At 39.8% G+C, this 12598-nt stretch overlaps 1 protein-coding gene across 2 annotated transcripts in view; it reads left to right on the top strand.

The window, feature by feature from the left end:
* Positions 1-12598, top strand: part of LOC130285534 (regulator of G-protein signaling 11-like) — a 115268-nt gene that overhangs the window by 36261 nt on the left and 66409 nt on the right. The window contains exon 4 of one of the 2 annotated variants that reach the window (XM_056537050.1): positions 5732-5782. The exons of the other annotated variant lie outside the window; for it this stretch is intronic. Coding sequence (XP_056393025.1) covers positions 5732-5782 — 51 coding nt within the window. The remainder of the gene's footprint in view (positions 1-5731; positions 5783-12598) is intronic. 2 annotated transcript variants of the gene reach the window in all.

Consider the following 12598-nt stretch of genomic DNA (forward strand, 5'->3'; position numbering starts at 1 on the left):
AAATTTCTACTTTTTTTAGACATTTTATTAAAAAAAAATTATAAAAAATGTATTAAAAGTTTTTTATATGCAAATGTGATATAAAAAAAGTACAGATCATGGCGCAAAAAATGAGCCCTCATACCGCCGCTTATACGGAAAAATGAAAAAGTTATAGGTCATCAAAATAAAGGGATTAGAAACGTACTAATTTGGTTTAAAAGTTTGTGTTTTTTTTTAAGCACAACAGTAATAGAAAAGTACGTAATAATGGGTATCATTTTAATCGTATTGACCCTCAGAATAAAGAACACATGTCATTTTTACCGTAAATTGTACGGCGTGAAAACGAAACCTTCCAAAATTAGCAAAATTGCGTTTTTCTTTTTAATTTCCCCACAAAAATAGTGTTTTTTGGTTGCGCCATACATTTTATGATATAATGAGTGATGTCATTACAAAGGACAACTGGTCGCGCAAAAAACAAGCCCTCATACTAGTCTGTGGATGAAAATATAAAAGAGTTATGATTTTTAGAAGGCGAGGAGGAAAAAATGAAAACGTAAAAATGTTATTGTCTGAGTCCTTAAGACCAAAATGGGCTGAGTCCTTAAGGGGTTAAAAAAGCTCGAGCAGATTTTCCCCCATATTATACACAGACTTTGGACCAAAGTCCAAACACAGGAAGTGCAGCCTGGAGTGCTGAGGGGGGTGTGTCCAGCCTCATCCAATCATAGCTCCTCTCACACTTAATTGCCATATGCTGTTGGTTGGACCCCCCCCCCCCCCCGCACTACAGGCTGCACTTCCTGTGTTTGGACTTCGGTCCTAAGTCTGTGTATAAGATGGGGGAAATGTGCTCTTGAGCTTTTTTAAGCACAAATAAAACATAGAAAACTTCCGTTTTTTTTAAACAAAGTATATTAGAAATTTATTTTAATTACCATAAGGAGTGCAATAGCAAAAATGTGCCTTAGAGAGTGACCATTTAAAAACAAAATGGGTTTTCATTCCTGGTTCTGTACAGATGGCCCGACTGGTTAATAGTGTTGCTCACGAATATTCGCAATGCAAATTTTATTTGCAAATTCGCGAATATAGCACTATATATTCGTAATTACGAATATTCGGTTTTTTGTTTTTTTTTCATTCACAGTACCCATCATCCCTCTCTGCTTCCAGCTTGTGTGGTGTAAAGTAGTGTTGCTCATGAATATTCGCAATGCGAATTTTATTCGCGCATATCGCATATTCGCGAATATAGCACTATATATTCGTAATTACGAATATTCGTTTTTTTTTTTTTGTTTTTTTTTTATCACAGTACACATCACAGTGATCATCCCTCTCTGCTTCCAGCTTATGTGGTGTAAAGAAGGCTCTAATACTACTGTTGTGCGAATTTTCGCATATGTGAGTTTTCGTTTATGTTAATTTTCGCATATGCTTATTTTTCGCATACGCGAGTTTTTGCTTATGTGAAAAATGAGAATATTACGAATATGCGAATATTCGCGAACATATGATGAATATTCGTCCATATATTCGCGAATATTCGCGAATTCGAATATGGCCTATGCCACTCAAAACTAGTGTAAAGAAGGCTCTAATACTACTGTTGTGCGAATTTTCGCATTTGCGAAAATTTGCATATGTTAATTTTCGCATATGCGAGTTTTTGTTTATGCAAATTTTCGCATATGTTTATTTTTTGCATACGCAATTTTTTTGCTTATGCGAAAAAAAAGGAGAATATTACGAATATGCGAATATTCGCGAATATATGACGAATATTCGTCCATATATTTGCGAATTCGAATATGGCCTCAACACTACATACGATGGTTTCAACAAACGATGGTCCATTTGGAACGGATTACCATTGTATGTTGAGGGACCTCTGTACTTAGTATGTAGCCATTTCCACTTATCTACAGAGGCATCCATTATGAAGATTAAAGGGGTTATCCAGGAAAAAAAACTTTTTTTATATATATCAACTGGCTCCAGAAAGTTAAACAGATTTATAAATTACTTCTATTAAAAAATCTTAATCCTTTCAGTACTGATGAGTTTCTGAAGTTGAGTTGTTCTTTTCTGTCAAAATGCTCTCTGATGACACGTGTCTCGGGAACCGCCCAGTTTAGAAGCAAATCCCCATAGCAAACCTCTTCTAAACTGGGCGGTTCCCGAGACACGTCATCAGAGAGCACTTAGACAGAAAAGAACAACCTTAACTTCAGAAGCTCATAAGTACTGAAAGGATTAAGATTTTTTTAATAGAAGTAATTTACAAATCTGTTTAACTTTCTGGAGCCAGTTGATATATAAAAAAAAGTTTTTTCCTGGAATACCCCTTTAAGCCCTAACCATAGGACTGTTTCCCATAGAGAGTCTCTTGTCCTGGAGGACCCAGCACATCTGAGGATTTCATAGACATCCCAATGAACTGTGTAATACTTGATTCGCCCTGTGGTGGCGCTGCAGAAAACTTGAGCGCTTGCACAGTGTTATATGGCACAAAATGTTGAAGTTTCTCATATATATATATAATGAGCTTTATGAACAGTAAGGTCCATATGAACTATAACATCTCCCAGGGCTTCTCTCCAAAACTACCATCTGGTAATGGGAATCGGACAGTGTAAACAATCCCAGTGCACCATGGTGCAGACAAAAAGGCTTGTAAAATTACTAATGACCCCGCAGAATCTCTGGAGTCCATCAGCAAGACTCTTATACTGAAAATACATCAACTTGACACCACCCAAAAACCCTAAAGTATGTTTTATGGTCTCCTTCAGCTCCTTGACCTGGTGCCATGACCATCTCCTTGCTATTTTCTTGGCCACTGGCTGCAGATAAAGAAAACTTCCCTGTCTGCTCCATCAGCTGATTGTAAAGAGATTCCAAAAACAACACGACTGTCTCAAGAAAACTACTGCCTTGGCGCCAATTTTTATATTTATTATATTAGGATATGCTGAGCAACAGTTTGTATTGTGCATTGCTGTTTGATCTGTATAAAGGGCAAGTCCAGTAAGTTACATTGAAAAAGGATAAGATATCTAAAAGAATAAACTACTATAATACTGCCCCTATGTATAATAATATAACTACTATAATACTGCCCCTATGTGCAAGAATATAACTACTATAATACTGCTCCTATATACAAGAATATAACTACTATAATACTGCTCCTTTATACCAGAATATAACTACTATAATACTGCTCCTATATACAAGAATATAACTACTATAATACTGCCTCCTATGTACAAGAATATAACTACTATAATACTGCTCCTATATACAAGAATATAACTACTATAATACTGCTCCTATATACAAGAATATAACTACTATAATACTGCTCCTATATACAAGAATATAACTACTATAATACTGCTCCTATATACAAGAATATAACTACTATAATACTGCTCCTATATGCAAGAATATAACTACTATAATACTGCTCCTATGTACAAGAATATAACTACTATAATACTGCTCCTATATACAAGAATATAACTACTATAATGTGAATTCGGGTAGAAAAGCAGACATGGTGCACATCTACAATCTTGTATAATGATCTGATTGCTTCTCAGCATAATATCAAAAACTAACAGGTTGTTAGTATACATTTTTGATCAAAAAGTACAAGCCCACTCGCCACGTCAAGGCCTATAGACTGGTTTGAGAGGCATTGGGGCCGCTCTGCCAGTGGGTCGCTCCCCCCCCCCGTGGGCACCTGTGTCGCGGCGGTGGTGGTCGCCGCCTGGTGCTGCGCCATTTTATGCTAGGGACGTTAGGGACCCACTCTGAATAGGTGGCCTTGACGTGGCGAGTGGGCTTGTACTTTTTGATCAATATGTATACTAACAACCTGTTAGTTTTTGATATTATGCTGAGAAGCAATCAGATCATTATACTAGATTTTAGATGTGCGCTATGTATGTATTCTACTCGAATTCATATTGTGATTTCTTTCTTCCCCCTTTTTTTTTTTTTTTTTGTTTTTGTTTTTTTGAACATGTGCTGCACTCTTCCCCACCCCCCACAGCCTAAACCTATATAGGTGGTAATTAACCACAACAGGGCCATTTCACTCCTAGCAGCCTCCCAGTCTGACTGGGAGAGCAAGGTAAGTGAGCCATTACACCTTGTTCACACTGGTGTGGTGCGGGGCGGCGTCTGTTGCTGCCGTGGTGCTGTGTCTGCGGGCGGGTGCGGCCTATAGACTGGTTTGAGAGGCATTGGGGCCGCTCTGCCAGTGGGTCGCTCCCCCCCCCCCCGTGGGCACCTGTGTCGCGGCGGTGGTGGTCGCCGCCTGGTGCTGCGCCATTTTATGCTAGGGACGTTAGGGACCCACTCTGAATAGGTGGCCTTGACGTGGCGAGTGGGCTTGTACTTTTTGATCAAAAATGTATACTAACAACCTGTTAGTTTTTGATATTATGCTGAGAAGCAATCAGATCATTATACTAGATTGTAGATGTGCGCTATGTCTGTATTCTACTCGAATTCATATAACTACTATAATACTGCCTCCTATATACAAGAATATAACTACTATAATACTGCCTCCTATATACAAGAATATAACTACTATAATACTGCTCCTATATACAAGAATATAACTACTATAATACTGCTCCTATATACAAGAATATAACTACTATAATACTGCTCCTATATACAAGAATATAACTACTATAATACTGCCCCTATATACAAGAATATAACTACTATAATACTGCTCCTATATACAAGAATATAACTACTATAATACTGCAACCTATATACAAGAATATAACTACTATAATACTGCAACCTATATACAAGAATATAACTACTATAATACTGCTCCTATATACAAGAATATAACTACTATAATACTGCTCCTATATACAAGAATATAACTACTATAATACTGCTCCTATATACAAGAATATAACTACTATAATACTGCTCCTATATACATGAATATAACTATTATAATACTGCTCCTATATACAAGAATATAACTAATATAATACTGCTCCTATATACAAGAATATAACTACTATAATACTGCTCCTATATACAAGAATATAACTACTATAATACTGCTCCTATATACAAGAATATAACTACTATAATACTGCCTCCTATATACAAGAATATAACTACTATAATACTGCCTCCTATATACAAGAATATAACTACTATAATACTGCCACCTATATACAAGAATATAACTACTATAATACTGCTCCTATATACAAGAATATAACTACTATAATACTGCTCCTATATACAAGAATATAACTACTATAATACTGCCTCCTATATACAAGAATATAACTACTATAATACTGCCTCCTATATACAAGAATATAACTACTATAATACTGCCTCCTATATACAAGAATATAACTACTATAATACTGCCACCTATATACAAGAATATAACTACTATAATACTGTCCTCTCTATATAGAAACGTATTAATCTGAGCTGCTAAGAATTTGCCCTTTTTTGCTTTGTTTCTATTATTTTCTATTACTACTTACTGTGGTTTTGTTTATGTCTTGAATGAATTAGTTGTGACATTGTGGAGATATTTTATTATGATTTTTTATGAATGGACATTTAGATTGGGTTTACAATTTGGGGGCTGGGGTAATATTCTTTTGCACCAGTATAGGCTGATTAATTGTATTGTGTTCCTGGTCACTGACTGGTTTGTTCTCGGTTCCAGGTAATGATGTGGTGGAATGGCTCATACAGAAGTTGTCCATCAGTGATGAAGGTGAGTGGTTTGCGGTGTGGTTGTATAGCGACACATGTTTAGGCCACAACAGTGCCACAAAGGCTACCACTGAGGGGTGACTGCTGGATCACAGACGGTCTGGGAATACAGTGATCCCTCAACTTACAATGGCCTCAACATACAATAGTTTCAACATACAATGGTCTTTTCTGGACCATTGTAACTTGACACCAGACTCAACATATAATGCTATGGAATCTGCGAAACGTGTCAATGGCTGGAAGAACCAAACAATCAGAATGGGCATTCACTGGTAAATCCCCTGTATTCCTAAAGTGCATGCACTGACTGGTGTCTGGTAGCGCCCCCTACAGTACAGGGAGGTATTACATGTTCTGTACAACTCTTTACCTGTATTACTGAAGTGCATGAACTGACTGGTGTCTGGTAGCGCCCCCTAGAGTACAGGGAGGTATTACATGTTCTGTACACTCTTTACCTGTACTACTGAAGTGCATGAACTGACTGGTGTCTGGTAGCACCACCTACAGTACAGGGAGGTGTTACATGTTCTGTACTACTATTTACCTGTACTACTGAAGTGCATGCACTGACTGGTGTCTGGTAGCACCACCTACAGTACAGGGAGGTGTTACATGTTCTGTACTACTCTTTACCTGTACTACTGAAGTGCATGCACTGACTGGTGTCTGGTAGCGCCACCTACAGTACAGGGAGGTATTACATGTTCTGTACTACTCTTTACCTGTATTACTGAAGTGCATGAACTGATTGGTGTCTGGTAGCGCCCCCTACAGTACAGGGAGGTATTACATGTTCTGTACTACTCTTTACCTGTACTACTGAAGTGTATGCACTGACTGGTGTCTGGTAGCGCCACCTACAGTACAGGGAGGTATTACATGTTCTGTACTACTCTTTACCTGTATTACTGAAGTGTATGCACTGACTGGTGTCTGGTAGCGCCCCCTACATTACAGAGAGGTATTACATGTTCTGTACTCTTTACCTGTATTACGGAAGTGCATTCACTGACTGGTGTCTGGTAGCGCCCCCTACAGTATAGGGAGGTATTACATGTTCTGTACTACTCTTTACCTGTATTACTGAAGTGCATGCACTGACTGGTGTCTGGTAGCGCCCCCTACAGTACAGGGAGGTATTACATGTTCTGTACTACTCTTTACCTGTATTACTGAAGTGTATGCACTGACTGGTGTCTGGTAGCGTCCCCTACAGTACAGGGAGGTATTACATGTTCTGTACTACTCTTTACCTGTATTACTGAAGTGTATGCACTGACTGGTGTCTGGTAGCGCCCCCTACAGTACAGGGAGGTATGACATGTTCTTTACTATTTACCTGTACCAGGGTTATCTGCTCCAGGTGAGGGCAGCTCCATTTTACAATTTTTAGGACATTGCGTGTACTGTGCAGGACCCTGAAGAAACTTCTGTCCTCTACATAGACCAGTGTTTCCCAAAGAGGGTGCCTCCAGCTGTTGCAAAACTACAACTCCCAGCATGCCCTGACAGCCGTAGGCAATAACAGCGATTACAGCTCCCAGATCTTTCTTTCTTTTATATGTAAGGATTTGCTTTATCTATATTAGTTATCTACTTATTTTTCTTTAATCCTCACTTTTTCCTATTTTTGGATGACATTTTGGTGGCTTCAGAACCAATTACCAGGTTTCCATAGAGTTCTGGTCTTAACATACAATGGTTTCAACATACAATGGTCGTCCTGGAACCGATTAATATTGTAAATTGAGGGACCACTGTACTATGTTCGGTTAATTAGAGTAATTGGGACCCCCACAGGTACCCTGCAGTACACATTGGCATACCGTCATACCTTTTTGATGGTATCCAGACGTAGCCCTAAAATATGAACTGATTGGAGCCTGACCATATACGTTTATTGGCATGATCCAAATTATAGTTCATAACTTACCATTTATAAAGGGGTACTCTGACATCAAGTGAACAAAATAAAAATGCTGCTGTAGTTTATAGCATTTCTTACCTGTCTGCCCCGGTTGTAAAACCAAAAATGCATTGGGTCTGTGGGTCTAAGCTCTGTATTTCCTGTTTGTACTTCTTGGTTGAGCTGATGTTGCCCAGTACAACAATTTCAAGAATACATTGCTTTCCCTTAGCTTTTCATCACAGTCCTCACCTTGTCTACTCTCCTCCCTCAGAACTCCTGACAGTACCTCATCAAGTGTGTCGCGGTAGACAAGTGTTGTGGCAGAACATCTAATTTCACATCAGACTATCGCACAATCAGCAAGGTTGCAGCACCTGCTAATCATTCCCTGTCTGCTTCTCTGCCTGTTAAATTGCTCAGCACACGGCAGCCTGTTGTAACCACACCTCATTCCCCCAAAATGTCCAACAAGATGGTATATTTAAATATGTTTATGACAAGGAGATGTAGCTGTTTGGGTTGGTCAGAGTATTTGATATCACTCAGAGGACGGGACTAGAGCTCAGAGACAAAATCCAAACACGCCTCCTGAGACAGCAGAGATGATGTGTTGTCTCAGGAGAGAGGGTGGAGCCAGAGAGATGCTGAGACAACACTACACTGACAAAGAGAGGACTACACAACTTTCTGACAGGAGAGAGGGAGGAGTCGGGAAGCTTCTGCTGAGGCAACAAAACTTTGACAATAAGAGGACTACACAACTTCCTGGTCAGGAAAGAGGGAGAATTCAGTGAAAGCTGCTGAGACAAGACCACACAAACAGTGAGGGAACTAGACAACTTTCTGTCAGGAGAGAGCGGGGAGACAGGGAGCTGCTGAGACAACACCACACTGACAATGAGAGGACTGCATAACTTCCTGACAGGAGAGAGGGAGGAGTCTGGGAGCTTCTGATGAGACAACACTACATTGACAGGGAGAGGACTACACAACATTCTGTCAGGAGAGAGGGAGGAGTTGGGGAGATGCTGAGACAACACTCTACTGACAATGTGAGGACTACACAACTTCCTGTTGGGGTGAATCACGCAAAAACATGCTAAAACCAGTACGATATGTGATAACACTATATTAGCAAATTATTTATCCTGGGGTTATAGTCTACTTCTGTATTATATTACCTGCACTCCAATTGTGGTCACCAAGACCACAACTTTCTGTCAGGAGAAAGGGGGGAGTCGGGAAGCTGCTGAGACAACACCACACTGACAATTAGACGACTACACACCTTCCTGTCCGGAGAGAGGGAGGAGTCGGGGAGCTGCTGAGACAACACCACACTGACAATTAGACGACTACACACCTTCCTGCCAGGAGAGAGGGAGGAGTCAGGGAAAGCTGCTGAGACAACACCACACTGACAATGAGAGGACTACACACCTTCCTGTCAGGAGAAAGGGGGGAGTCGGGAAGCTGCTGAGACAACACCACACTGACAATTAGACGACTACACACCTTCCTGCCAGGAGAGAGGGAGGAGTCAGGGAAAACTGCTGAGACAAGACCACACAAACAGTGAAAGAACCATACACCTTTTTGTCAGGAGAGAGGGAGGAGTCAGGGAGCTGCTGAGACAACACCACACTGACAATGAGAGGACTACACAACTTCCTGACAGAAGTGTGCTAATGCTTTATATGTAATATACAGTATATACATGCTGGGAGTTGAAGTTTTGCAACATTTGGGGAGGGTCACAATTTAAAACCAATAAGCAACATGAAGAATATCTCCGTGTATCATGTGGTCTGTGCTCCGCTTCACTTCTTTATGGTATTTTACATGAAGCGAACGTTCATTAGCGCCAAAGACCTTACATAATATCTCATTATCTAAGAGAATGGAGACTCCACCGGACGACTGCACCCCCCTCCCCCCCCTCACCCATCTCTATTGTGAAGTCAGTGTATTCAGGATGAACGTAATGTCCTATCTTCCTTCATTACCTATAGAAAACGGCTTTACAAAAAGATTTGGCCAACACTGCCGGGACGCCCGCCGCTGGGTTTTTGTTCCTTTATTTAATTGGTCTTCAGTGAATAGACAGGGATGCTGCATTTTTAGCCTTGTGGGTTTAGAGCGATTTGTTTGTGTATAGATAGATATGAGATAGACAGATATATGAGATAGATAGATATGAGATAGATAGATATATGAGATAGATATGAGATAGATAGATATGAGATAGATAGATAGATAGATAGATATGAGAGAGAGAGATAGATAGATATGAGAGAGATAGATAGATAGATATGAGATAGATAGATATGAGATAGATAGATATATGAGATAGATAGATATATGAGATAGATAGATATGAGATAGATAGATATGAGATAGAGATAGATATGAGATTGAGATAGATATGAGATAGATAGATATGAGATAGATAGATAGATAGATAGATAGATAGATAGATATGAGATAGAGATAGATAGATAGATAGATAGATAGATAGATATGAGAGAGATAGATAGATAGATATGAGATAGATAGATATGAGATAGATAGATAGATAGATAGATATGGGATAGATAGATATGAGAGAGAGATAGATAGATATGAGATTGAGATAGATATGAGATAGATAGATATGAGAGAGAGAGATAGATAGATATGAGATAGATAGATAGATAGATAGATATGAGATAGATAGATAGATAGATAGATAGATATGAGAGATAGATAGATATGAGAGATAGATAGATATGAGAGATAGATAGATAGATATGAGAGATAGATAGATATGAGAGATAGATAGATAGATATGAGATAGATAAATAGTAGAAAAAAGCAGCACATCCGCCAGGAAAGTAAAAAATATATAAAAGAAGGTGCACGCCGTCACAGAGGCACTGGTTAGGAGCCCCAACTTGAGTAGTAATGGAAAAGACCGCAGCACACAGGACGTTCTCCAGTAAAAAGTGAATTTATTCCATAAAACAGCAAGCAAAAAAGAAGCTACGTTTCGGTAGTCTCACACCACCATCTTCAGGCATGGTGGTGTGAGACTACCGAAACGTAGCTTCTTTTTTGCTTGCTGTTTTATGGAATAAATTCACTTTTTACTGGAGAACGTCCTGTGTGCTGCGGTCTTTTCCATTACTAGATAGATAGATAGAGCTGAGCTGCTCAAGTGTCACAGGCAGGTACAGCCCCTTGCGTGCCTTTACCCCCCAAACCCTCTTTGATTGACATACAGCGCTCTGTGTTAGTCAAGAAATGGCTGGAAGGTAAGGGCAAGTGAGGAGGTGTGTCAGGTTGTGGCACCTGAGTACCTCTGCTCCGCCTCCATGACACTTGATTGAGAAATAAAAATGCGATTTTTTTTTTAGGAAAGGTACAGGTTGCTTTTTTACCCTCTGTGACTGCCGGCAGCGCATCCGCAGTGTCAAATACATTGCGGATGCGCTGTGTGTGACCCTACCCTTAAGTGAAGGAAACAACCAAATTTAGGCAAATCAACATATACCCCTCCCCTTCTGTTGTCTTGTTCTCTCTCCCTCCCTCTCCCCCATTTTGTGTATCCACTTGCAGTGGAGTTGGGTATGTTCACACACTACATAGGTCTGCGGAAAAATATAAGAGCCGTGATCTGATTGGTTGCTATGGGCCGCAGATTCAGTTCTTACCTAACCGTCCTGGAAACAAAATGGCGGCTATCACTGCCCATTTCCAATAATAAGCATCCATTTATAGCCTCATCCTCCCAATAGACACATGCAGGTGCTAAAATAATAATTAAATCATATGGAGTAATTACAGAATAAATAGACAGAATTCCCCGGGAGCCCCCAGCTTAGAAGTGGCGGTAACAGTAGTTACATTGTTTCCATGATTCCCGGACCCCTGGGACCCCCCCCATCCTCCATCATTTTTTTTTCTTCTGCTTGGTCTATTCCCTCTAGAAATTTCTTTCATCTGCTAATGCATAAAAGGCAGGGAAATTAATTTGCTGAGATCTCTGGAAGGCGATAGATTCCGGCTTTTCGTGGCGTTCCTCGTTCTGCGCGACGATTGGGCGCGTTTTGAAGCATAGAATTAGGAGCATTATATAAATAAGTCAGCAGAATATCTTCCTGTTTCAGTCCAATATGGGGGATTTATAGGGGAGGGGGACCGACATTTCCTTTGAAGTTTCCCTGGAGAAGGGACGTTGCGGCTAAATCATATCGGATTTAATGACGGGAGATGAAATGTGGCTGGTGCCAATTATGGATATATATATATATTGGTGGTGGGGGTCCCATCTCTGGAACTCCCACTGTTCAGTATAATAATGGGCTGCCCGAGACACTTGTTTGTTAATACACTTAAAGGGATATTCCAGGAAAAAACTTATATATATAAATCAACTGGCTCCAGAAAGTTAAACAGATTTGGAAAATTACTTCTTTAAAAAAAAAAAACTTAATCCTTTCAGTATTTATGAGCTGCTGAAGTTGAGTTGTTCTTTTCTGTCTAAGTGCTCTGATGACACGTGTCTCAGGAACCGCCCAGTTTAGAAGCAAATCCCCATAGCAAACCTCTCCCACTCTGTGCAGTTCCCGAGACAAGCAGAGATGTCAGCAGAGAGCACTGTTGCCAGACAGAAAACAACAACTCAACTTCAGCAGCTGATAATTATTGAAAGGATTAAGATTTTTTTTTATGGAAGTAATTTACAAATCTGTTTAACTTTCTGGATCCAGTTAATACAAAAAAAAAAAAAAAGTTTTTTCCTGGAATACCCCTTTAATAGGCAAACCTCATGACGAGCTAAAGGGGGGGGGGCACAACCACTTGTTTCAGTAATTGGTGGGGGTCTTAGTGCCAAATGGGGGTCCTAGTTCTTAGCTAAAA

This window comes from Hyla sarda, chromosome 8, assembly GCF_029499605.1.
Source record: "Hyla sarda isolate aHylSar1 chromosome 8, aHylSar1.hap1, whole genome shotgun sequence".
Taxonomy (NCBI): Eukaryota; Metazoa; Chordata; class Amphibia; order Anura; family Hylidae; genus Hyla; species Hyla sarda.